Here is a 27,989-nt window from a genome sequence, read left to right on the forward strand (position 1 = left end):
CACGTGACCTCCTCCTCTTCTTCTTCTTCTTCTTCTTCTTCTTCTTCTTCTTCTTCTTCTTCTTCTTCTTTTTCTTCTTCTTCTCCTTCTTCTTCTTCTTCTTCCTTCTTCTTTCCTTCTTCTCTTTCTCCTCCTCCTCCCCCCCCTCCCCTCCCCCTTTCCCCCCCCCCTCCCGTGCACTGGGTGGGGCCTGGTTCCCCTCTGCGGTTCCCGGCAATGGTTGGCTCTGGAGGCGGGGCTCTAGCACAGTGCTGGCGGAAGTAGTGCGCGCGGCGGCCACATTGTGTCCGCCCGCCGGCGCTGGGCTACCGACTCCTCTCCCAGCTGCCTCTCTTGCTTCGTAGGTTCAGGCTGTTGCCGGCACCATGTCTGGCTATCCTAAAAGCTATAATCCTTTCGACGATGACGTAGAAGACGAAGACACCCGGCCGGCGCCGTGGAAGGACGCCCGCGACCTACCGGACGGCCCTGACGCGCCCATTGACAGGCAGCAGTACCTGAGACAGGAGGTGTTGCGCAGGGCCGAGGCTACTGCTGCCAGCACAAGCAGGTCCTTGTCCCTCATGTATGAATCCGAGAAGATCGGAGTCGCCTCTTCCGAGGTGAGCCTGGGGTAGGACTGAGCTAAACCGGCCAATCAATGCACTATAAAAACAGGATGAGTAAATGTTTTCCTCACGATCTTTGGGATTTTTCTAATTGCCTACCATAAGTTCTTGGACGTAGTGTAAAGAATTATGTTTCAAGATCACCTGATGTTTACCTCGGGAAGTTTCTTTATCTGTTATTCCGCATGGTTGATTCCTCCCTCGCTGCCCTGCCCCTATGTCTAGTTAAAAGGTAAGCTCCAAATAATGTTCTATCTGAGGGTCAGAACTGAGAGTAAAAATGCCAAAGTGCAGGCCTGTATTGAGGAAGTAGTGTCTGTTTCATTTATATATAACTTGTTGGGCAGAAGCTTCAGGCTGTCCCTCTCTAGTGACCCAGTTAAAGTGTAGGCGGTGTGTGCTTCAGGTACCAGGTGGTGTCTGAAGCACTGATGCAAAGAGAGCCTTGTGTTCTTCCCACATCCTTGACCACTGTTCACCTTCCTCGTCGGACTATTTAAATCCCTTTGCTTGGACTCCTGCTCAGGAAACCAGATCCTGAATTGAGTCTAGACTCTTACAGATCATGTGCTATTGTGACAGCTCTTTCCATCCATAGAAAATTTCAGCAATTAGGAACTTTGCTTTGTCTTTAATTTACCTGTATTTGAGTATGCACACGTTTGGGGGTGTCCCCTAAAGCCAGAAGAAGGTACCAGGGAATCCCTTGGAGCTGGAGTTGACAGATGGGAGCTTCCCAGTGTGGGTGCTGGGAACAGAGCTGGTCTTCTGAAACCGCTTCAGACCTTTTCTTTTTGAGGAGTTTTGGCTTGGTGGACAGTACCAGTGAAGCCCAGGCTGGTCTGGAACTTAGAATTCTTGGGTCTCAATCTTTATGATACTGAGATTACAGGCATGTACCATCTTCTCCAGCATAGAATAAAGACTCCAGATTGCTCCTAAGTCTACTAGTGAAACAGCTGTTTTGGCAGAAGAAATTACTGATATATCAGCTAAGAATAGTCTTAAGCATTTTACAGTTTTAAAATGTAAAAGTTGAAACAAAATATTGTCTTCCTCTACCAGTCTTCATCTCTGACCATGGACTTGGGCAGATCTGAGGTGTACTGCTTATCTTCTCATATAGTCATCTCTGTTGTTTCTGCATTGCCGCTGTTTTGTATGCTCTGCCTTCTCCTGATTCCCTGTTGTAGTCTCCCTGACTACTGATGTATGTCTGCCTCTGGGAAGTTGGGCTTCTGTGTACTGGATTTGTAATGTTCCAGTCCAGATCAACTGGAGTCCTGCGGGTCTTGGTGAACAGGTCACTTTGTATTGAGATAAATGATAAGTTCTCATAGTGCAGCCAAGTGTAATCTAGATTGGCCTTGAACTCAAGATCCTCCTCCTTCAGCCTCCAGAGTGCTGAGATCATAGGTGTTCATCAGACGTAAATGCCAGGCTGTGAACAGGTAGGTCCTCTTGAAGAACAGAAAGCACTCTGACCTGCTGAGCCATCTCCCTAGCCCCAAAAGAGAACCTATTTTTTTTTTTCTCAATAGTATCACTATGTAATCCTGTTTATCCTCCAACTCTATGTAGACTAGTCTGACCTCAAACTCAGCCTGGGAGTGCTGAGGTTCAAGCCACCATACCGAGCACTTGTATTCTTTTTAACTTTAAGGCGAGATATTCTTTACATATTGGCCTGTATATTATTTAGTAGTATTGAAAGATCTTTCATAGTTATATACAATGAGGGGTGGTTTAGGGGTGGGGGAGACAGGCCATATTATATTCCATTAGATAGATGACTTCTGTTTGTGCAGCACCTCCTAATAATGAATACTATATTTGCTTCCTACATGAACATCCCCTTCCTGGGACACTCTGCCCCTCCTGGAGCAGTATAGCATACTACAGTGATCTTTAATTGAGCCTGGTTTCTCAGTTCAGCAGAGCCAGCAACAAACAGTAGACGAGGGTTTCAGCTGATGTTGCACCAACACAGTGGAAAGAGACTGGTGTTTGGTAATACTGACACAATGTGCTTAGCTACCTTGGCTAACACATGCTCCTCGGAGGCCTACTCATCTTTCCAGTGCCTGTCACTGAAGCCACACTGGGCATTCAGTTCAGAGAGGTCAGAGAGACAGACAGCATCCCTCATAACCGGAGGAGTGGCAAGGCAAGTTCCTCACGTTTTCCCCAGTTAGAGTAAATAGATCCATTGCCACAGATGTCCTCTTGATTTCTAGAAAGCTATTGGGAGCAGCCATGCCCAGTGAGGGCTTTCCAACCAGACCTACTCCTCCAGAGGTGTTCATGGTGACTGATAACACCCAATTTCTGTTTCTGAATCCACTCCATGTCAGGGTAATCTCTGGCTCACACAGAACCCAGCAAGCTCCATGTTTCCTTGGCTAGCCAAGCTAAAATCTGTTAGTATGGATGTATATTATCTTGAGAGAAATAATGAGAAATTTCTCTTTCTTCCTTTTTTTTTTTTCCTCTCTTTTCCTTTGTGAAATAGAATTTGCCCAGGCTCTCATCCAACTTGCTGATCCTCTTAAGTTCGGCTCTGAATTGCTGGAATCCCATGCCTGTGTTACCACACCTGCTTAATCCCCAGTCTAGGATAATAAGTTTCAGAGTTCTGGATTTAGTGCTCTGACCCCAGATCTCCATGTACTTATCAGTTAATAGCTAAGTTTAATTTCAAACTCACTATGAGGCCTACCTGATGTTACAGGATGCCTCAGCTATAGATTGTAGTTGTGATCTGGGGGGCTCCACATCATTTGCTAGGTGTTTCCTGCTGGGTCTCATGGGTCCTACCCACACCCTTCTATGCTCACCACACAGTTCCACTTCCCTCAGTTACTCCAGCTGCCTACACTAGCTGCTCTCTTCAACTCAGGCATTTACCCCACCCACCCTTGGGACTCCCTGTTCTACTCCTTAAACCAGGCCAGGAACCCTTGTTCAGGGTTCTCTATGTGTAATAATCTTTTTATTGTGTTTCCCATGAAACTAAGCTCAACGAAGCAAGAATGGATCTGCCTAAGTTTTCAGCACCACAGCGTTGTTAGCAAGTTAGAAAAGCAGATTAGACTTGCTCTTACCCTATGTGGACTGTATGAGCCTTCAGGGTGGGCTTTGGGCTTGGGTAGTCCCCTGGCACTAGAAGAATGCTTGGCAGAGAGTGGGCTCTCCTGAGTGTCTTGGAGAAAGTCCCACCAACTGTCCCATGCTCAGGCAGCAAGAACCCTTTGATTCCCTGACTCCTCACAGTGCCCCCAGAGCAGAACCTGTCTATGTGAGCGTTACCTCGCTTCAGGAAGTCTGAGCCCTTGCATGGTCATTGTTTCCCTGGTTTCCCCTTCCCTTTGCTCTGAGGAGTATTGCACAGAAAAGAGGAGTTGAGGAACTTTCTCTGTGGTTCCTTAGCAACCTAAGCATATCCTTTCTCGTCTTTTTCCTGTTTAAATTTAGAAAACACTTGGGGCTTGAAGAAGTTGGGGAGATTACCTGTAATCTTCTCACAAATAGTCAATTGGCCCGTCCATTCTTCTTATGGAGGGCATTTTGTGTTTTCTTGTTCTTTTTTTGAGACAGGGTCTCATGTAGCTCAGACTCTCTGTATATGAGGGTGACCCTGAACTCCTGACTCTCTGCCTTCTCCTCCCAGGAGCTAAGATTACAGACATGTCCCACTCCCCCCACCTTTTTTTTTTTTTTTTTTTTTTACAGAGAGCTAGGATTAAGATCCCAACATCACGTAAGCCAATATCAGGCAAATACCCGTACGAGCTGAGCCACATTCCCCACCCAGGAGTTTCCACTGCTCACACCCACCCTGGGCCTCATTCTTACAGATGCAGATGAAATGGTCAACACAGCCCACTTCTGAGCTATCGGAGCACACCTCCAAACCCAGAGCACTTGAGGTCTGCCTTCAGAATGGCTGGGGTACAGAGTCTTGGCCAGTCTGTCCTCACAGGAAAGACTGAGGAAGCACTATCAGTTCTCTTCTGTCACGTTCCCTGACACACCCCCTTTCCTCCTTGGCTGTCCAGAGGTCAGAAGCACAGTCATTTCCTGTCCCTCTTAGGAGAGGATTTTAGCCAAGGAAGCTTTTGCTTTGCTGGTCTCGTGTTCTCCAGTGAACAGATTCTAGAGTATAGAAACTTTCAGAATCCCACTTTAGCCTCCAGCCTCATGTGGTGTCCTGTATAGGCATCCAGGGCTGTGGATGTACCCAGGCAGTAGAGCGCTCAGCTCTCATGCATCAGCCCTGAGCTTGAACTGCAATACTGCAGAGCAGCACTGATAAAGAGAAGAAAAGGAGGCGGGGGACAGAAATAGCACATGTATGTCACAGAAATCATTTACCCAAAATGCATTGCTCTGGCTTCTTCCACAACAGCCTGTGAGGATGATATGCTTGGAGACTCTGAAGATAAATTTTTCTTTATCCTTTTTCTTCTGAAAACTAGCTCTCGCAAGTTTGTTTGACACAGTCCAAAATTTTTTTTTCTTTTGACTTAAAAATTTTTAAGTTAGGGATGATGGTACATGCCTTCAGTCTCAGCAGAGGCAGATGGATCTCTATGAGTTCAAAGCTAGTATAGGCTAAATAGCAAGTTCTAGACCAGCCAGAGCTGCATAGTGAGATCCTGTCTCAAAAAATGCCTAGGGCTGGAGATAAAGTAAATAGAGTTTAAAGATAAATTCAAACCAGTATTTTGCCTATGTATTATATCTCTATACACTCCATTTCTGAATTTCACCCACTAAACAGAAACCCAGGTTACACATTGAGTTAAAAATGTTAACGCCATGTTACAAATGGGTCTGTGGGCCCAAGAAAATTACTGCACAATCCAAGGTATTTCATCAAGACAAAAGGATTTACTTTTGCAGAAGGGTGTGTAGCCATACCAAGTCAAGCAGGCAAGTCCACCTCAGAGTGGTCCTGCAAGGTTTTTATTCCTAAAGCAAAGGGGTCCTGCGCCTCAGTCTGTGTGCTCAGAGCTTGGTCCCACGCTCTTAGGCAGCTGGCTAACTCAAAATGGCATACCTAGTGAACAAAGTACAACTTCTAAGAGCAGGCTGCAACCTTGAGCACGTACATATTGACTTCAAGAAGAGCTGACTGGTGGCTACAATGTTTCAAATGGAGATTCCTCTTATTTTACCCTTTGATAGAAAAGGTAGCACATTTTGTTTAAGTGTCCCACAGCCTCTAAATGGACTAAAGCCCCTCCTTACATTAATTAACTTGGTACCTCTACATTTAACTTGAACTTCAATAGTTTTCTGTAGTTGCTGTAAGTTGGTTCCAAGACTCGTACAAACACCCTGAGTGCTCATGTATGTCCCTTACATGAACTGGCGTACTATTCCATCTCATACAGCATCTCTCAGATACTTCTATTTGTTTGTTTATTGTTTTTAAGGCACAAGCAGGACAGAGTCTTCGGTCCTCCTACTACCATCAAACACACATCCTGCTCAAACCTTCCTTCCTCCTTACCTGTCCAGTACCAGGGATTGAACTAAGGGCCTTGTGTGTGCAAACCAAGTGCTCAAGCACGGATTGCTGTCTGCGGGCCTTCTCATATGTTTCCGGTTATCTCCAGATTACTGATAATACCTAGAGAAGGACTAGGGGTGCAGCTTAGTTGGTAGAATACTTGCCTGGCATGCACAAAACCTTTGTTTGATTCCAGCACTCAAAAAATAACCCAAGAGAAGCAGAAGTTTAAGGTTATCCTAGGCTACATAGCAATTTCAAGGCCAGCCTGGACTGCATAAGACCCCATATCAAGGTGGGGGACACAATAAATGTAAATTCTGTGCATAATTACTATATTGCAATGTTTAGAGTATAATGACAAAAAGTCTGTATGTGTCCTGTTGCAGACTCTTGCTCTCTTCTGTTTACAGCTGGTTAAGTACTCAGATATGGAGGGCTGACTGTATATTTTCACACCCTTCACTCAGATTTCCAGAATATGTAATAGGTTGGTGTGCTGGCTGGTTTTATGTCAACATGACACAAGCTAAAGTCATCAGAGAGGAAGGAGCCTCAGTTGAGGAAATGCCTCCAGGAGATCCAGCTGTAAGGCATTTTCTCAATTACTGATCAGTGGAGGAAGGCCCAGCCCATTATGGGTGGTGCTGTCCCTGGGCTGGTGGTCCTGGTGTGTTCCATAAATAAGCCATGAGGCAAAAGCCAGTAAGTAGCACTCTTCAGTGGCCTCTGCATCAGCTCCTGCCTCCAGGTTCCTGCCCTGTTTGAGTTCCTGTCCTGACTTGCTTTTGGTGATGAACAGTGATGTAGAAATATAAGCTGAATAAACCCTTTCCTCTCCAACTTGCTTCTTGGTCATGGTGTTTTGTTGCAACAATAGAAACCCTGACTAAGATAATTGGGAATGGTTGTTTTGTTTATTTGTTCTTTAAACAGGAGCTCACTATGTAGCCGAGGCTGGCCTCAGATTTGGGATTCTCTTGCCTGAGTGATTACAGTCACTCAACCTGGCTTGTAGAGTATATGCTTAAAAAGTGGTGAGGATTTTGCTTTTAGGTATGAAGGGGGAGCATTACATAGTTAATATAATTGCTAAGCAATAGAGGGCAGAGGTAGGGAATATAGGTAGAGGATTCATAGGAAGGAAGCTGAGGGCAGGAACACAGCTGTAACAGTTGTACACAAATCCTGACAGAGGAACTCAACACCTGAGAATATAAACTCAATGGGAGAATACTTATCTAGCATGATGAGGTACTAAGTTAAGTGCCTAGCACTTTATCCTAAAAATTAAATAGGCACTAAAATATGTTTGTCATGCATAAAGGAGGTTATTAACAGTATAATGAATACATATGTGCAGCTTGTACATCTGCCCTAAAGTCATATGATCCAGGCTGCCCTGGTGGCTGGAGAACATCACTTTGGACAGATTTGCAGCAGATGGCTGCTGAATGGTACACTGGAAGTTCACCAGTGAGCAAGGTAAGTTCTGCCTCATGAAGCTTACATACTGTGAGGAGAAGCAAAGCATGTTGAAAGAGGAGGGCTGCTGGAAAGATGCCCTCCTTCAGAGGGATTTAAGAACGGCTTCTCTAAGGAAGTGCTTTAAGTGAGTGGTGGCCCAGATCAATCAAAGGACCGAAACCCGTGAGTATATCCATGGAGAGCCTTATGGACAGAAAAGATGGTGTGTGTATGAAGGTTATCTGACAGGTTCATCCTTCTTAGAGATTTTAAACTATCAAGTATGGATGCACTGGAATCAGATACTGATATGGCCCTGAAAGACACCAGTATGTGAAATAGAATTTCAAGATTTGGCCAGGAGCCGGGCTGTGCCTGCCTCTGCCTCCCAAGTGCTGGGATTAAAGGCATGCATCACCACTGCCCTGCTAAGAGTAACAATATTAATCCCAAATTTTGTATCAATATAAGAAGTTCATACCAATGAAAATCTTAAATCTGTATCAAAATAAATTTTGATACAGATTTTGTACCAAGGTAAGAAATTATAACTTTAACTTTGTATCAATCATAAAGATTTCTACCAATTAAGATATGTTTACACAATCAATTTCATCTATTTTCTCCCTGTTCAAAATTATGGCCATTCCCAATTTATCCCTTAAATGACAACTTTTCTATAATTTGTAAAAACAAACATTACCAGACCCCCAAAACCAGAGAATTGGATTGACGACTCACCATAACTACTTCTGGCTGAACAGGGGTGGTTGATAAAAATTATTTAAAGGGGAGGGAAGGGTAGGAAAGTTAGAAGATTTGGTTAGGCATTTAAAAAGCCAACCCCAGCAACTGTTATCCAATCTCTGTTTGCCAGAAGGCTCAGGGCTTGACTGAAGTTCTGACTGGATCCATCTGAAAGGGTAAATGAGTCAAGATGACCTGGAATCCATGACATAGGAAATCCAGGCAGGTCAGCTTAGCATCTCTGAGGATGTGTCTCACCAAAGCTGTACACTCTGTAATATACAAATCTCAAAAAAGATTTAAGTACCATCAAGATATCTGCATGGATTATGTAGGGTGCACAGACTAATTAAGGGTAAAATTCTGCTCCTTGTTTGAGCATCTGAAAGAAAGCTGGCTTTTTATAAGTTAATTTTAATAATAACCAATTATAAGTCTTCATTCATGCCATGTGAAGGATAACACAAAGAAACTTTTACCTGTCCTGTTTGATTCTCTTGAATTTTTCCAATTCTTCAGGGAGTTTCCCTCTGTTATATCTGATCCATCTCACTCTGGAAGGGGTCTAGAGCCAATTCTCCTTTCCTGTCAACACAAATATAAAGCCTTTCTCCCAAAATAGCATGTCCTTGAGCCAGTAACCAGAAAAACCTTGACCTTGACCTCTCTTCCAGAGGAATAATAATATAACCACAAAAAGCAAAATCACACCCATTTTGGTAATTAAAACAATTCAAAGCAAATAAAGCAAACTAAACTAATGCTGTGGGAGCCTATTTCCAAGCTCTCTATATAACTCTCAAGACCTAAGTTCCTACTGTTTGAGATCGGCTAGGCACACTATCTCCTGCTTTTGATCTTGATCTAAGTTTTTAAAATCAAATGTCTCAATATTTTACTATCTATAATTAAATTTCCTTCTGATTACTATATAAGCAAATTCTTAGGTTTTTACACTGTCATGTTAGGAATATTGAACCCAGAATTCCCGTGGAGCCCATTGCTCGTTGGAGGCAGCTGTCTTTCTCTGCCTTCCTCTCTTTTGACAATAGGGGAATGAGCTGAGGCCCGCTGTGTTTCTTTGGTTAAGGTTCCTGCACTGGAACTACCACATGGCCCACTCTTCTTGCTGAGAAACCAAATTTCTCCTCTTCTTAAAACTGTATCATTGTGAGTTTGTGATCAATCTGAGAATTTCATGATGGCCAGGGCTACACAGAGGAACTCTATCTCAAAAAAAAAAAAAAAAAAGAAAAAAGAAAAGAAAAGAAAAAAGAAAAACTAAAACTTAGATGTCAACTTTCTGTTTCCTGCTTGTGGTTCAGGATAGGAGCCCTCAGGTCCCTGTTCTGCCATCATACCTGTCTCTTACTGCTATATCTCCCTGTCATGATGGACTCTTACCATGCTGGAACCATAAGCCCAAATAAACTTTCTTCTATACACTGAAAAAGAAAGTGGGCAGGAAAATGCACTGGCCACACCCTGGCACCACCATGGAGATCCTGGACCTATGTTGTGGAAGCAGTTCCCATCATAGGGAGTATCTTAGTCAGGGTATTTATTACTGCTGTGAACAGACACCACAACCAAGGCAACTCTTATAAAGGACAACATTTAACTGGGGCTGGCTTACAGGTTCAAAGGTTCAGTCCATTATCATCAAGGTGAGAGCATGGCTGTCCAAGCAGACATGGGGCTGGAGAAGCTGACAGTTCCACCTCCTGTTCCAAAGGCAGGTAGAAAACTGCTTCCAGGCAGCTAGGATGAGGGTCTTAAAGCGCATGCCCACAGTGACATGCCTACTCCAACAGGGCTACACCTGCTAAATAGTGCCACTCCCTGGACCAAGCATATTCAAACCATCACAGGGGGCAAGCTCTTTATGTTTGACCAGCTTGACTGTGCCCACTCATTCAGGACGTTCAGCTTCCTAGGCTTTGTGTGGAAGGCTACCAGAGCTCTGACAAACTCCTGCCAGGCATTGTGCAGTCAGGGAAAGACTAGATATCTGATTTTTACAAAGGTATTAAAAGCATACATTAGATAATAGCCTATACAATAAGTGATACTGGCCACACTGAATTTGCCCAAGACTGAAATTAGATCCTCATCTCTTACTCTGTTCATGATCCAAACTGGGTCAGAGACCTTGATTTCATACTAAAATGCTAGAACTGCTAGAGGAAGATATATCGAATACATCTAAGAACAAGGGACTTTTCTGAGTGGGAAATGTAAGGCTTAGTGGTAAAGTGACCACCTCACAACCAGGAGACTGGGAAGATGGCTCAGCTGGTGAAGGGACCACCACTCCCTGGGCCAAGCATATTCAGACCACCACATTGCTAGTCAATAAGTGGGCCAAGAAACTTCACAGATGGTTCTCAAAGGAAGAAATACAGATGGATATTAAATATTTTAAAAGTTCTAACATCTTAGACAGGCATTGTATTGCATACCTTTAATTCCAACACCAAGAGGCAGAAGCAGGTGGATCTCTGAATTTGAGACCAGTCTGGCCTACATAGCCTGTTTCTAGGATAGCCAAGGCTACATAGTGAGATCCTATCTCAAAACAAAAAACAAAAAACAAAACTGGATTGTGGTGACACATGCTGTCTTAGGGTTTTATTCTTGTGAAGAGACACCATGACTAAGGCAGAGCTTATAGAGGAAAACATTTAATTGGGGCTGGTTTACAGTTTCAGAGGTTTAGTTTATTATCAGCGTGATGAGAAACATGGCAGTATCCAGGCAGACATGGTGCTAGAGAAGGGACCAAGAGTTCTACATCTTGATCTGCAGGCAGCAGAAGGAGACTGGGTGTAGCTTGAGCATATGAAGCCTCAAAGCCCACCCCTACAGTGAGACATTTCTTCCAACAAGGACATACCTCCTAATAGTGCCACTCCCCTTATGGACGAAGCATTCAAACACATGAGTCTATGGGGAACATTGCTATTCAAACCACTACACATTTAATGTCTTTAATCCCAGTACTTGCGAGGCAGAGGCAGGTAGATCTCTATGAGTTTAAATTCAAGGCCAGCCTGGCCTACACAGAGAAACCCTGTCTCAAAGAACAAAAAGAAAGAAAGAAGACAAAGTACAACAAATGCTGGCAAAGATATAGGAGAAAGGAACACTGTGGTGAAAATATAACTGGTGTAGCCATTATTGGGTCAGTGTGGAAATCCTCACAAAATCTAGAAATAGTGGTTTAGCTATGTGCTCCTGGGTGTATACTCAAAGGATTCTGTGTTTGTTCCTGTTCTTTCCACAATACCAAGGGCATGGATTTGGCCTAGACGTCTATAGATAGGTAAGTAGAGGCTGGAGAGATGGCTTAGTAGTTTAGAGTACTTGTTGCTCTTGTGGAGAACCCAGGTTCAGTTCCCAGCCTACTTAGTGGTTCATTGGCATCCATAACTCTAGTACCAGGGGATCCAATGCCCTCCTCTGATCTCTATAGGCAGCCGCACATAAGTGGTGCACACACATACATGTAGGCAAAATACTCATATACATAAAATGAATCATGAAAATGTGGTACATATACATAGTGAAGTTTTATTCAACCATAGAGAAATTATGAAATTTGTAGCAAAATATATGAAACTAGAAAATATTACATTAAGTACTGTAATCTAGGCTCAGAAAGACAAACATCTCACATGCAAATCATGGTTTCCATTCTCTCACTCTCTTGTGCTCTTGCTTAGTTGTTTGGCTGATTTCCTTTTTGTTTGTTTTTGGTTTTGAGACAGGGTTTTTCTATGTAGTCCAGGATGTCCTAGAACTCACTGTGTATACCAGACTCAGGCTGGCCTCGAACTCACAGAGATCTGCTTGCATCTGCTTCCTGAGTCCTGGGGCTAAAGGTATGTGCCACCATGCTAGACTTGGATCCTAATTTCTAACTGTAAATTATGTCTATTTAAGTTAGAATAAGTATGGGTAGAGTCTGTGAAGCTTGAAAGAGGCCCCTAAGATGGGAGGGGTGCTTTAAGACAGATAGGGAAGATCCTGGGACCATGTGATACATAAGTGGAAGGAGGAATACAGAGTCAGGATCTGCAACGGTACAGCAAGGACAGAGGAGAGCAGGGGCACAAACCAAATGTATATGTGAAATGGCATGAAGGGGGTCAGTGGGCTGGATCAATTCATACTGTCAACCCTAATAACTTAAGTTTGATCCTCAGCACCTACATGGTAAAAGGAGACAAATCACCTCCCTCAAGTCATCCTCTGATCTCCACATGTGACCACCAGCCCTCAGCCAGAATAATAAATACATGATTTTAAACTTTTTTTTTTTGAGGCAAGGTCTCTCTATATAGTCCCGACTGGCCTAGAAGTTTGGGGGAGCTGGAGGGAGGAAGTGTTATACATGGAAGCCCATTATTTTCATTATTTTGTAATATTCTAGTATTCTAGAAACACTGGAAGCAGCAGCCCTATGGGAAACCAGACAAAGCACTGGTCTGGCCCAGAAGACACAGCAACCCACCTGTCTCTTTCCCCAAAGTCCTCAAGTGCTGGGACTAAAAACATGGGCTACCGTTCCTATCTAGACTATTTTTTTGAGACTGGGTCTCACCTGATCCAGGCTTGCCTCAAAGTCGCTATGTAGCCAGGTATAACATTAAATTAATCCTCTTGCCTCTGCCTCTCAAATTGTGGGGTTACAGGTGTGTGTGCCCAGGCCTGGTAAATGGAGTGCTGAGGACCCAACCAGGATTTTGTGCAAACCACATAAGCACTCTACCGGGGAGCTACCTTCCCAGTTCCAGACTTAAATACACTATGATTTTAGAAGTAGGGGAAATGGCATGATGCTACTGTCTCTTGCCTTCTGCAGGAGCTGGTCCGGCAGCGAGGAGTCCTAGAACACACAGAGAAGATGGTAGACAAGATGGATCAGGATTTGAAGATGAGCCAGAAACATATCAACAGCATTAAAAGTGTGTTTGGAGGATTTATCAACTACTTCAAATCCAAACCAGTAGAGCCTCCACTGGAGCAGAATGGCAGCATCGTCTCTCAGCCCAACAGCAGGTGAGTGGAACATCTGCATCTGGATACATAAAACAGTAGAGACAGGCTCTGTGGAAGAAGCCAAGGCTTTCAGACCTCATCAGTGCCATCAAGGTATCCTGAAACCCTGTGCTTACTCATGGGAAGAGACCTACTCATCTTCAGGCTTGCTAAAGAGAAATCACTCCCCAGCTGTTCATCTAATTTATGAAAAATACTTTAGTCTTAGAGAGTTTAATCACTAAAAATATGACTCTTTTTACAGACTGTTTCTTTATCAAGTCATTCCAAAAGCCAGTCATAGTGGAGTCTATGTGTAACTTCAGCTGTTGAAGAGACTGAGGCAGGTAGATAGCAAGTTCAAGGCAACCTCAGGCAATTAAGCAAAGCCTCTTTTTAGGAAAAAAAAAAAATACTAATAAGCCAGATGTCACCGTGCATACTTAATTAAGATCAGAGCAACTCAGGAAACTAAGGCAGGAAGACCTAGATATCAACACCAGCCATGAGACTGGTCTTACAAAACACAACAAAACAAAGAAATCTGTATGGCTGGGCTGCTGATATAGCTGCTCAGGTAAATGTGCTTACTGCCAAGCCTGGTGACCTGGGTGGGAACAGAATAAACTCCCAACAGCCTTTTCTCTGATCTCCACACATATTTACACACACAAAATAAATGTAATTCGATGTATTGTACATGCATACAAACATGTACATATATAGGCTAGGAATGTGGTATATTAGTAGAAGGCTTGCCTAGCCTGTGAAGTCCTAGATTCCATCCCCACCACACACAAAAAAAAATCATACATGCATAATGTTACACAAATATATATTAGTATGTAAAAATATCCTTTCCATCTTCTCTATAGGTAATCTGTCCATTAATTTATACTTTAAAGTTATACATTGTTTACCTCAAAAAATTTTTGAGCAGAAATACAGTGAAATCATACAAAAAGGCATAGCAGGCTTCACAACCTTATGTTCAGTTATAAAGCAGGACTGGGGAGATGGCCCAGCAGCTAAGGGCACTTGTTGCTCTTACAGAAGACCAGGGTCCAGTTGCCAGCACCCACATGGTGGCTCACAGTTTCAGGGAATTCAGTCTCCTCTTCTGATCTCTGAGCACCAGACACACACATGGTACACATACATACATGTAGGCAAACATAAAATAATCTTTTTTTTTTTTTAAAAAAAAGGTATAAGACAAAAGAATTGGATATTGTTAAAACACATGACCGCTATTCATACCTCAGGCCATTTTTGTGTTAGGTTGCTTTGTTTTGTTTTGTTAATTTTGTGTGTGTTTGTGGGGTAGGGTAAATGCAAGGCACAGCCATGTGCAGAACACTTACAAGAATCCATTTTCTTATCCTCCCATGTGGGTCCTAGAGATGGAGCTCAGGCTTTTCTATTTAACAGCAAGCATTTACCTGCTGAGCTGGCTCTCACGGGCTCTTGCTTTGTTCCATTTTTGAGAAACAGTTGCAAGTAACCAAGGCTGGTCTTAAACTCATCATTTAGCTGAAGATGATCTTGAACTTCTGATCCAAATTTTAGAATACGGTCTTAGATCTCTTCCACATAAACAGCTTGAAATGCTGTTTTAGTAGTAACCGTGGATATGTGGGTTATGGATGTAGCTCCATTAGCAGAATGTTTGCCTCGCATTCTGGAAGTGCTGGCCTAAATCTCCAGCACCACTTAAACTGGGCATGGGAAAAAGACACACAGGTAGGACCCCAGTACAAGCTACTGTTTTCTCATTCCACACTGTCAGCCTCTAACAGTAGAACACTGGCAGCGGAAGGGCTACTGGGACCATTGCAGCAAGTACATCTGTCAGGGGGTCCACACCGCTCTCAGTTGCTCTGAGCTGACAACTCTGCAGAGCTGTATTCTTCACAGAAGAATTTCTGAGCAGCTTCAGATCATTTAAAAAGCCAGCTCTAGACCTTTGGCAAGCGTGTCGCTTCCCAAAGCTGTTCTTGATGTTGAGGTCACTTAGCCTCTTGTGGTAGAAGTAGATGTAGCACCTGAGGGAGAGGTGGGGTTTCTCCTGTGTCCCAGGCTGTCCTGGAACTAACTCTGTAGACAAGACTGGGCTGGGACTCACAGAGATTCTCCTCTTGCCTCCGCCTCCCAAGTGTTGGAATTAAAGGTGTGTGCAGCTACCACCCTCATTGCCTTGTTAAGAAATTAAATTTTTTTAAAAAAATTATTAATGTATATGAGGATGGAATGACAACTCAGTGGTTAAGAGCACTGGCTGCTCTTTCAGAGCCAGTTGAATTCCCAGCATTGTCATGGTGGCTCACAACCACTAGTGACTACAGTTCTAGCGCCTCTCAGAGCACTAGGCATGCACATTATACACAGATATACATAGGCAAAATGTGCATAAACTAAAAATAAAAGTCTAAAAATATTTTTAAAAAGTTATTTGGACATAGTGGCATATGCCTTTAATCCCAACACTTGGGAGGCAGAGTTCAAGGCCAGCCTGCTCTACATAGTGAGTTCTAGGACAGCCAGACTCATATACTGAGATCATGTCCTGGGTAGGGCTCAGTGGTTAAGAGATCCTGTCTTTAAAAATATATATATAGTATTAATATATTTGGGTGTATGTTTCCATGTGACCACAGGTGTGAATGCTGGCATGTAGGTGTCGTGCACATGCATGTGACCACGTGTTCATGCTGGTGTGTAGGTGTCATGCACATGCATGTGACTACATGTGCATGCTGGTGTGTAGCTGTCATGCACATGCATTTGGAGGCCAGAGTACCACATCAAGTGTCTGCCTCAGTTAGTTCTCTACTTCCTGGGTTTTTTAAGACTTTTATTTGTGGGGCAGTGGTGGTGCATGCTTTTAATCCCAACTCTCGGGAGACAGAGGTAGGTGGACCTCTTGAGTTCAATGTGAGCCTGGTCTACAGAATCAGTTCCAGGACAACCAGGGTTACACGGGTTACACAGAGGAAACCTATCTCAAAAACAAAACAACAAAAAAAAGTATTTTTATTTTATATGTATGGTTTTTTTGTCTACATGTGTGTGAGTGTGTAGACCTGATACCCATGAGGCCAGAAGATACTAAGTCCCTTAGAACTGGAGTTAAAGATGGTTGCCTACCATATAGGTACTGAGAACAGAAGCCAGGTCCTCTACAAAAGCAACAAATACTTTTAACTTCGAGGACATCTTTCTAACTGTTGGAGTCTGGGAGTCACCACACAAACCACAAATCCACCAATCTCAGTTAAGCAAGAATAGTTTTTTGAACACACATCATAATACTAGACATCCAGGTCCACAAGAAGGAAAAACCTAATTGTGGCAACAGTCTGTCCTCAGGTCAGGCTTTTTATAGGAAAAACCAAGTTCAAAAGTTCAGTGTCAGCCGGGCAATGGTGGCGCACACCTTTAGTCCCAGCACTTGGGAGGCAGAGACAGGTGGATTTCTGAGTTCGAGAGTTCGAGGCCAGCCTGGTCTACAGAGTGAGTTCCAGGACAGCCAGGACTACACAGAGAAACCCTGTCTCCAAAAACCAAAAAAAAAAAAAGTTCAGTGTCAGCTATGCGTAATTACTTGTGGGAATCAGGTTCAGAGAACCTGAGCTCCATTTCACCTTATGAACAGAATGGAGACGGAATACAAAATGGCTGCAGTTGTGTTAAAAGAAGCCGGCCTCAACACGAACCTCATGCCTTGTCTTTTGAGGTAGGCTTTTCTGCTGAACCTGGAGCTTACCAGTTGGCTAGGCTGGCTAGCCAGTAAGTTGTAGGGATCTTTACTTGTTTATACCCCATCCTGTCCCCAGAGCTGGGTTGACAGAGACCTGAAACAGTGCACTTGCCTTTTTATGTAGGCACTGGGGATCCAAACCCAGGTCCTCAGAGTTGTGCAACACACTACAGACTGAGCTATCTCCCCAGTACCATCCCCCTAGCTTCAAGAAATAAAATTCTTAATCAGACTGAAAGGTAAGTTTCCAGCCAGTTTGTGGTGGTGCGTACTTATAATCCCAGCACTTGGAATAGTGAGCTAGAGGGTAGCCTAGGTTATAGAGTGACAGCCTGTCTCAAATAGCAACAAAAGGGCTGGAGAGATGGCTCAGCGGTTAAGAGCACTGACTGCTCTTCCTGAGATCCTGAGTTCAATTTCCAGCAACTACATGGTGGCTCATACCATCTGTAACAGGATCTGATGCCCTCTTCTGCTGTGCCTGAAGACAGTGACCCAGTGACCATATACTCATATATATAAAAATAAATAAATATTAAAAAAAAAAAAAGCAACAAAAGAGCAGCCAAAGAGGTGGCTCAGTGCAGCTTCCAGCATCCATGTGATGGTTCATAACTACCCGTAACTCCAGTTACAAAGAATCTAATGACCTTTTCTGGGTTCTTATGTGGTGTACACACACACACACACACACACACACACACACACAATCACTATCTTAAATTTTTCTTTTAAATTTATTTTATGTGTATACGTGTTTGCCTACATGAGTGTATGTGCAGCATGTGCGTCCCTGGTGCCTGCAGAGGTCAGAAGGCATCAGATCTCCTGGAAGTGTAGATATAGATGGTTTTAAGGCACCATGTGGGTACTAGGAACTGAACTCAGGTCCTCTACAGGAATAAAATGAACTCTTCACCACTGAGGCCTCTCACCAGCCCCACAAAAATAACAATCAGTAAAGCAACAGAAAGAGAGAGGGAGGGAAATGCTACCTGGGCTGGATCCTACATGCCAAAGGCAGTGCATGTGCAGTCACAGCAGTGAGCTCTGGGTTGATGTTTTAGGGCCAGCCTGGGTTATCTAGAACCCTGGGTTTCAATTGTTTCTTGTATGTGTATTGGGGGGTGATTTTTATTAAGCTGTTTTGTTTTAATCTGTGCCTCATTGAGTATGTCTGTTGCATGTGTGTGGATACTCACAGAAGTCAGACAGAAGTCAGCTCCATGGAGCTACTTACAAGTGGTTGTAAGCGTCCCAGCATGGGTGCTTAGATCTGAACTTGGATTTTCTGGAAGAGAAACAAGTGCTTTTAACTGCTTAGCCGTCTCTCCAGCCCTGAGGCTCTGGGTTGGTTTTTCTTTTTTAAAGACCTTAAGTTTCGAAACTGATATTACCTATCATTCAGGGCAGGTGGTCATATGTAAACGCCATACATTGTTTATGACTATAAATAAGTGACGGGCTTTATGTTATGTATATTTAATCACAATTTTTAAAATGTAGGACCAGATAAGGTACAAACCTGTAACCCTAGCACTTGGGAGGTAGAGCCAGAAAGATCAGGAATTTAAAGTCAGCAGCAGCAGCTGCTACATGGTGAGGCTGAGGCCAGATTGGACTACTTAAAAAAAAAAAGGTAAGGAAAATAGATAGTGGGTCAGTTTTGAGTAATTTGTTGATCCTTTCATCAAAGGATACCCACTTGGTCATTTCATACACTTTTTATCCACCTGGCTCTACTCCTTGTCCTTTGTGAGGTCTTCCTCAGCCCACTGTGTGGCCTACACTATTCTCAGGATATTCCAGAGAGGCCAGCAAAGGAAAGAAAGCATTGGCTATCCAACACAAAAGGATCATGGGAAGACAGGTGACACTGCTGTGCACACACAGGCACAGAAATGACACTGTCATGGGTGTTTCTCCTCTGATGTTTCTTTTTTTTTCTTTTTCTTTTTTTTTTTTTTTAAGATTGAAAGAAGCCATAAATACAAGTAAAGATCAGGAAAGCAAGTACCAAGACAGCCACCCTCACCTCAGAAGGCTACATGATGCAGGTAACTAAAGATGGCTGGATCCTTGTGGGGATCGGTCTTCGGGTTTAACCTGAAGCACCGTATGGGGACGGTCACTTCTCTACAATAAGGGGCAGAGGCTCCAATATCTAACATCCCACATGCTGAGCAGTGACATCAGGGACACAGTGTTCTTGGGGAACCATAGGTATGTGTTTCAGCGGGGTTCTTCCCTACCTCACTGCCCCATGGAGTCTGAGTAACGAAGTGGGAACCTGTATCCCATTGAACATGAACCTTCTACTGTTGTAGCTCTGAGAAATTCTAGCAGTAAAAAAAAAAGCCAACTGTAAAGCTGGCCATGGTAGACCACAACTATAATCCCAGCACTAGTGAAATAGAAGCAGGACAATCAGTGTTTAAGGCTAGCCTCTGTTGCATGTTGAGCTTGCGGGCAGCCTTGGATATATGAGACTCTGCCTCAACAAACAAAACAAGGAGCCTCCTCCCCCCCCCCCCAAAAAAAAAAACCCAAGTAGTAGGAACAGTGCTTGTTCTAAGTAAAATGCCTCTTAGAGGTGTTTACCTCTACCCAGGGCTCATGAATATGTTAAAGGCAAAAGAATATGCTTGTGTACATAACTTATTCTGAGGTACCAGGCTGAGTCCATTTTCAATATGTGGGTCTTTCACAGTTGGAAAATAAGCTAGGCATGGTACCACATGCTCATAGTCCCAGCACTTAGGAAGCTAAGGCAGGAAGAGTATGAGTTTTAGTTTGGGGTCATTCTAAATTACATAACCAGACTCTTAGAAAACCAAACAAACAAATAAAAATTCCAGGGTTTTACTCAGAGTTCTCTAGAGGAAGTGCATCCGAATATAATGAATTAGCATACAATAGTATCAGTAGCATAGTAACACTGAGAGCTGAGAACCCTGTACTTACTCAGTCCTTGAGGCTAAAGGCCTCAGCAGTGAGAGGGGTTCTACAACAGACACCTCTTCCCAGGACTCAACCACCAGTGCTTACTGGGTCCACAGGCTGGGCTTCAGTCATCCCAGTCTACTGACAGAATCCTGGAGGTTCTGCAAAGCCTGCTCTCAAGTTGAAAATGAAAGCTTGGAAATGCTGGTTTCCTTGTCAGTGAGGCAATCAGCAGCCTAGTAACATGACAAATCCATTTTATCTGGGTTTCCAGAAGATGCTGCATGGGAGATCTTCCCACATCAGTTAAGGCAATTTGGATAGTTCTTCGGGGATCAAGTAGTTCTAATTTGTGGTAAATTGTCATTAACACCAGCCATAATACCAGGCATGTTGGTATATCTGAGCATAGAAGCAAGATAGCTAAAGGCTATCTTCCATTACCTAGAAAGTTCAGGGCCAATGAGATACATGAGACTCCTGGGTGGTGGTGGCTCATGCCTTTAATCCCAGCACTTGAGAGGCATAAGCAGGTGGATCTCTGAGAGTTTAAAGCCAGCCTGGTCTGCAGAGTAAGTTCTAGGACAGCCAAGGCTACACAGAGAAACCCTGTCTCAAAAAGACAGACGATAGATAGATAGATAGATAGATAGATAGATAGATAGATAGATAGATAGATAGATGGATGGATGGATGGATGGATGGATGGATGGATGGATGGATAGATGGATAGATGGATAGATGGATAGATAGATGGATGAATAGATGAGATACACGAGATATCTCAAAGGAGACAAAGCTAAAATCCCCAGTCCTCATGTAACTGCCATTCTGTGTTCTTGTAATCCCAGAATTGCAGGGCAGAGGCAAGTGGATCCCAGCAACTGGCTGGCTGGCTAGTGTAGCCAAAATAATGAGCTTCAGATTTTACAAGATGCTGTCTTAGAAACTAAGGCAACTTTTTCATTGCTGTGGTAAAATACCAAAACCAAGGCAACTTTTTTTTTTTTTTTCGAGACAGGGTTTCTCTGTATAGCCCTGGCTGCTCTGGAACTCACTCTGTAGACCAGGCTGGCCTCAAACTCAGAAATCCACCTGCCTCTGCCTCCCAAGTGCTGGATTAAAGGCGTGCGCCACCGCTGCCCGGCTCCCAAGGCAACTTTTAAAGAAAGTGTTTGATTGAGTTTATAGCTCCAGAGGGTTAGAGTTCATAATGGCATCAGGACCAGTTAAGAGCTCACATTTTGAACACAAGCAGGGGACAGAGAGAGCACTGGTGATGGTGGGAGACTTTAGAAGCCTCAGACCCCATGCCACACAACATACCTCGAAAAGGCCATACCTCCTAATCCTTCTCAAACAGTTTCATCAACTGGGAACCAAACCTGAACCTATAGAGACCATTTTCCTTCCACCCAGCACAATGGAGAGCAACAGAGGAAGACTTTCCGTGTTCTCTGACTTCCCTGTGATTGTGCATGGTCACTCCTGACTTCCCTGTGATTGTCCATGGTCACTCCTGACTTCCCTGTGATTGTGCATGGTCACTTGCACACATAAGTGCATATACACCACACATGAACAAATAAAAGACAGACACACCTACAGTCCCGGCCCTCAGGAGATAGAAGAAGGGTTGGTGAAACTTTGAGTCTAACATGGGCAGCAAAGTGAGTCCCAAACTTAGCTAGGAAAACATGGGGAAACTTTGCCTCGGAGACAGAGGCAGAGGCAAAGGCAGAGAGACCTGATGAAGAAAGAGTCAGAAGTCAAGACAGGCTGATGTAAACAGAGTTTATCCTGGAAAGGCACAAACCAAGGGAGAAAGAGAAAACTGAAATGTACAAGGCCCAAGGAAAGCCGTTCCACTGGTATGCCCTGGAGAAGTAGAAAAATATCCTGCATCCACAGATACAACTGGAGAGCATTAGAGGCTGCTCTCATTGTGTGGTACACGCTAAAAGAGTAAAAGGAAATGGACATTTTATAGAGAGATTGGCTTCAGTAGTTAGTGCTGGAGGAGGAAATGCAGTCAGACCCTTTGTTTCACAAGTCCCATGTCTTTCAATTCAACAAATTGATGACGTAAGATATTCAGAAAACAAAACAAAAATTTTTAGCCCAGTATGGTGGCATCCAAGCACTGTAGCCAAGGCAGGAGGCAAATGCCACACTAAACTGTACAAGATTTTCATTCTTCCCATTAGTTCCTAAACAATAAAGCAACCATTTACAAAGCACTTACTCTGCATTAAATATTGTGTGATACAGAAATGATTTCATATATGAGAGGTACATTGAGACTGTATTACTACACAAGGAATTTGGGCATCCCCAGCTTTCAGCATCTCAGGAGGATCTTAGAACAAACCACACACAGATAGTCAGGGACAACTGTATGCTAAACTTACAAAGGGACGTTTCCCCCAAAGACTGGTGACTGGGGATGGTGGTTTACATGTAATCCTACCACTTGGGAGATTGAAGCAAGAGGATGGCCATGAGTTTGAGTCCAGACTGCGACACTGTGAGAAACTGTCTGAGAGAAAGAAAGAGAAAGAGACAGACAGACAGAGACAGAGAGAGACAGAGAGAGAATGAGAGAGACGGAGACAGAAAGGGGGAGAGGGAGGTGATAGCACACAGCTTGGGAGATAGAGGCAGAAGGATCAGTAGTTCAAGGCCACTCTCAAATGCATACCAAGTTCAAGGCCATCCTGAGCTGCATATGACCCTGTCTTAAAAGAAGAGGGAGAGGAAGAATATTTCTGAATATGTTTAGAAATGAAATTTTAAGGAATATTTCTTAGGCAAATATACATTGCCTAGTATTTCCTTTTTGCTTGTTTAAGTGAAATGGCAACATAAAAATAAATTTCCAGGGCTGGAGAGATGGCTCAGTGGTTAAGAGCACTGACTGCTCTTTCAGAAGTCCTGAGTTCAAATCCCAGCAACCACATGGTGGCTCACAACCATCTGTGATGGGATCTGATGCCTTCTTCTGGTGTGTCTGAAGACAGCAACAGTGTACTCAAATACATAAAATAAACAAATAAATCTTAAAAAAAAAATACTCAATCTCAATTGTGTGAAGTAACTCCATTTCCTTTGCTTCCTGTGAGACAGTCTTACTATAGACCCCTGGCTGGCTTTGAATTCATGGTCCTGTTGCCTTAGTCTTCCAAGTACTGGGACTTCAGCTGCAAACCACCACACCAGACATCAGTGTTGATCTTTGCTTTTTTGTGTGTTTTGTATGGTTTGATATGATTTTCTTTTCGTTCGTTTTATTTTTTATCTTTTGAGATTGAGTCCTGTTTAGCCCAGTCTGGTCTCTAATTCATCTTGCTCTGTGTGCTAGGATTACAGGCATGCACCACTACACATGGTAATTTTTAAACCTGTCTCTGCCAGCTCTGCCAGGTGTAGCATATCCCTATAGTCCCAGCTATTTCAGAAATAACTTAAGCACAGAGTTTGAGGTAAGCTTGTGCAACATAACACATATTCACCCACATACACACACATATCCACACATACACACATGTTCACACATGTACACACATACACATGTACACACACACAGAGAGAAGAATTTGTGGGATACCTCGACAGAAGAGTACTTGCCTAGCTTGCACAAGGCCTGGCTCCAATACTCAGGATCAAAAAAACTAAAATAATGAAACAGCCTGTCTCCTGGAGCTTGCCTGTGAGCCTGCAGCTTTGCATTGACAGTTCCTCTGTTATATACATCTTTTTACATATCTAACCAAGTGACTTGTAAGTTGAGGGTCCTTGATGTGTTAGTGTTGGGGGCCAGCTGGGACTCAGACCAGTCATCTCCAGCCTGTAAACCTGTCCCACTCCTACTCCTGTCCTCTGCATAGCTGCAGAGCCTCTCATCACCTTCCTCCCACCCCTTAGTCCTTGCCTGGTGTTCCTGGGGACAGATCCCTAGGACAGATCCCTGGGGACAGATATATCCCTAGGACTTCTGAAAAGAAAGAATGGACCAATTTCACGGAGCTGCAACAACTCAGTTAACTGTCCCTCTGGTGTTTTCTCAGAACTAGACTCAGTGCCTGAAGGACCTACCTCTACTGTGAGTTCTGAGATTTACCCAAAGAACTCGAGCCTTCGAGCTTATCACCAGAAGATTGACAACAACCTAGGTAAGTTTGGGAGCTGCAGCAACCTCCAGCCAGTTTGTGCTGAGCACAGCATGAGCACTCAGCATTGACCCTTCACTTCGTCCTTGATGCATGTCACACCCTCCAGCCAACTCACTGCCTCACATCTCGGGAATCTGTCCACACCTCCATTCCTGTGTTCAGTCCAGCCAAGCCATCCCCACTGCTTATGTGAATCCAGACCAGACCTAGGCGTCTCTGGGGCTTAAGTGCATCTAGGATAAAGCCACACAGCTTTTGCATGGGCGCTAAGGATCTGAACTCAGGTCCTCATGCTTGCTCAGCAAGTACCCATACCCACTGAGGCCTGTCCCCAGAACCAACCATGCTGCTTTATCTCTGCCTTCTTTTCCTGTCCTTACTGTCCTCAAACCCAAGAAGTTTCATGAGGCATGGGTGGCTCCTTACTTTTATTTTCCAGGAAACACAAGGCCACAGGTTTCAAAGACCTCAAGAAACATAGTATGCCAGGCTTAGTCCCAGCTGCCTGGATGACTAAGACAGGAGGATTGCAAGTTCAAGGCCAGCCTAGAAAATCTGTGAGCTCCAGTCTTGGAATAAAAACTATAAAGAGCCTAGGGTTATGACTAAGTGTCAGTGTGCTTTCCTAGCATATGCAAGCCTCTGTGCTTGGTTCTCCAGCACCCAGGTGAAAAATGCCGGATGGACCAGTGACCCCTGCAGACCCCTGTAGTCTTCTCAAGCAGAAGAAGCAGGGAGGTCTCTGTGGCTTCAAGGCTCAGTGAGTTATAGCCAGAGCTATATATCAAGACTATACTTAAAAAAACAAACCCTTAACAGTGGTTATCTGGAAGGAGGATATACACAGTGGCCTCTACCTACATTATCCACATATTACCATATAGTAAGTATGTTTCTTTTCACTTCTGTATATTGTGAGAAACATATGCTACAAGCTGGGGCACACAGCTTCTTAGGCAGGACGATGTAATCCAGATGCCACTAAATGTCCCAAGAGGCACTGTGACTGCCTATCATTTCCTTCTCACAGATGAGCTGTCTATGGGATTGGGCCGCCTGAAGGACATAGCCTTGGGAATGCAGACGGAAATTGAAGAACAGGACGACATCCTTGACCGACTAACAACCAAAGTGGACAAGTTAGACGTCAATATAAAAAGCACAGAAAAAAAAGTCCGGCAACTCTAGAGAAATGGAGAGGAACTCTGCTCCATCTTGATGAGAAGATTTAGAAGGCTCTCTTAAATTCTTATGGAATGTCACTTATTACATAGTATGTAATGTAACACGTTTTCAAATGTGGGTCTTTGAAATTTTAGTTTCAATGGGGGAAAATGTGTGTTCCACATTTGATAAGACCAACACCTCTAAAGTTCTGTGAGCTGTCTGCTATGTTTTAGTCCAAGCAGAGTAATTGTGGACACCTTGAGCCTTTGATTAATATGCTAGAAGGAGAAAAAGTACTCCATTTCTGATTTCATGTGTGCCTGCAAAGCCATGGGCAGAGCGTCAGTAACTTCTGTCTTTCATTTACCCATTTGTTATGTTTCTCACTCTGAGGCCTTACTGTGAATTCAGATGTGAAGGGACCCTGGGTTTGTGGCAGAAGGAAGAGTCTTTCCACATCTTTATATTCAAGTCTTGTGGACATGCCTGCACACACACTGAGCACATGGTAGCTCTCTCCTGAAAAGGATCCATGTTCCATACAGAACTGAAATGTGTTGCCTTCATTGTCCCTACCCTCATCTTCTGTTCTTGTCCTGCACTTTAGCAGAAGGACTCAGAGCAGACCTGTTAGATATGACATCTGGGAAGGTGTAGGAATGAACACGCCCCTCTTCACCCGTGTTCTCACTCCCGTCTCTGGTGGGGACTTTTTCCACTGGCTCAAAGCCAACTGGTTGGTTGGTTTGTGTGCATGGAGTATTGCATAAAAACCTCACACTAAGCCTCTGGGAATAGAACCAGAGGCCATGTTTATTTGGTGCCTGGAGTCTTCTCATCCATCCCAGACTCCTATGCATTCTCCATTTCTACAAAGTGCTCCAGTTAGTTTTAGGACTTAGACTCCACAAATGATGCTAACCTTCTGTCTGTTAGATGACTGGACCAAGAGGCCTGGAGACACCTTAGCTAGCTAGTATCCACTCCCTTCAGTTTCCAAAAGAAAATATTTAGAAGCATTAATTGAAATTGATTCCTGAAAGAAGTTTTCCTTGTGTTAGTACTGCCAGTAAAGTCACTGAAGCCACAGAACACCTGACTATCTTAAAATCAAACTCATGTATTTTGAAGAAGGTAAAGGAGGCTTTTTAACTAGTAAGAAATGTCAAAATCTAAAATGCCAGTGCCTTCTTGCCTTAAAACATGGCTTTTGTGCCATTTGGGGATTCTTCCTTTAGCATCTGGAATCTGTAGTATTTTAAAGCAAAGCAAACAGCAGGGCTGTGGATACAGCTCAGTGGTCAGTTATCTACCCTTCTCTTTTGGACCCTGGGGTTGATCTCCACCATTGGTGTGAGGATTAATAAATGGGGTAACAGGATTATTGCTGTTCTTGTAGCATTGTGTACACACTCTGGTCACAAAATAACCAACCTTCCTGAAAATACAGCAGCCACAGGCAGAAAGGGCCAAATCTGAAGCTCTGACTGAAGTGGACCTCTGAGTTCCAGGCCAGCCAGGACGCTATACTAAGACCTGTCTCAAACAATATAGAGAAACTAATTCAGATGTATTTCCACTCCTAATTGCTTTTGTTTTTTTTCTATAAAACCTTTCACGTGTTATAATAACTGTTCCTCTTTTTCACCATCAGGCATAGCCTTGTAAAAATTAATCAGTATACCTCAATCCCAAGAAATTTACACCTGAGAATGCCTTCCACAGACATCCTAGTGTGAATCAGCTGACTTGAAGCACAGGGACATTCTGTGTACCTTTCTTTGTTTTGCTAAATTAATGAAGTCAATCACTCCTTTCCCAATCTTTTTTTAACTCCATGAATGTGAAACCTGTCTTCCTGTAAACCATTAGAGGTCCTCATCCATTTGTCCTGTTCCTCAGACTCTCTGGTTCACTGAAGTTGTCCCTTGGAGACTGGCTGGAGCAGGTGCTGCCTTACAAAGCGGCACAGATAACAAAGGAGAACCTCCAGAGCTAGATCTGCTGGCTGATCATCACAGCACTTAGGCCGAGTCAGAAGGGTGGCCATGAGTCCAGGCTCAGGGTGAGAGCTTGTCTCAAGAGAATCAGTGGCTGTGGGGGCAGGTGAGTGGGATAGGGCTGGGAAGGAGGGGAGGAAAGACTCACTCCCGTACTCCGGCCTAGGAAGGGTTAGTGTTGGAGAGGTGGCGGGTACGAGTGAAATGGACTTTATGTATCACAGACCAGTGAACATATCCTTGCCATATGAGGTCTGCAAGACAGACTGAAACACCTTGCCTTCAGAAAGGCATTTGTAACCATAGGTTAGCTATATGCTATGTGTACTACCAAAACATTGCATTGTCCTCTGGAGAAGACTAACAGTTACTGATATGTAAGGCAGCAGCATTCGAGTGACCTCTTCAATTGGTTTTTCTCATTCTGTAGAAGAGGCCTGAAGTTCATTCATGGAACAAGTAAACCAAGAGTGGAGCGTCTTAATTTCCCTTTCTCTTCTTATAAATGTACAATTTTAAGTGTATAACGTATCACTTTAGTAAAAACATTCTACTTTGCTTGAA

General features: G+C 43.7%; 1 protein-coding gene across 1 annotated transcript; it reads left to right on the plus strand.

Annotated features, from left to right (window-relative positions):
- The first annotated feature begins 260 nt into the window (after positions 1 to 260).
- On the plus strand, positions 261 to 27,989 carry Snap29 (synaptosome associated protein 29). Its single transcript, XM_028779633.1, has 5 exons — positions 261 to 602; positions 13,208 to 13,404; positions 19,115 to 19,200; positions 24,154 to 24,258; positions 25,289 to 27,989. The coding sequence occupies exons 1-5, from the start codon at positions 366 to 368 to the stop codon at positions 25,444 to 25,446; spliced, it is 783 nt and encodes a 260-aa protein (XP_028635466.1). The 5' UTR covers positions 261 to 365; the 3' UTR covers positions 25,447 to 27,989.

Source organism: Grammomys surdaster, unplaced genomic scaffold, assembly GCF_004785775.1.
Source record: "Grammomys surdaster isolate TR1022 unplaced genomic scaffold, NIH_TR_1.0 358, whole genome shotgun sequence".
Classification (NCBI taxonomy): domain Eukaryota; kingdom Metazoa; phylum Chordata; class Mammalia; order Rodentia; family Muridae; genus Grammomys; species Grammomys surdaster.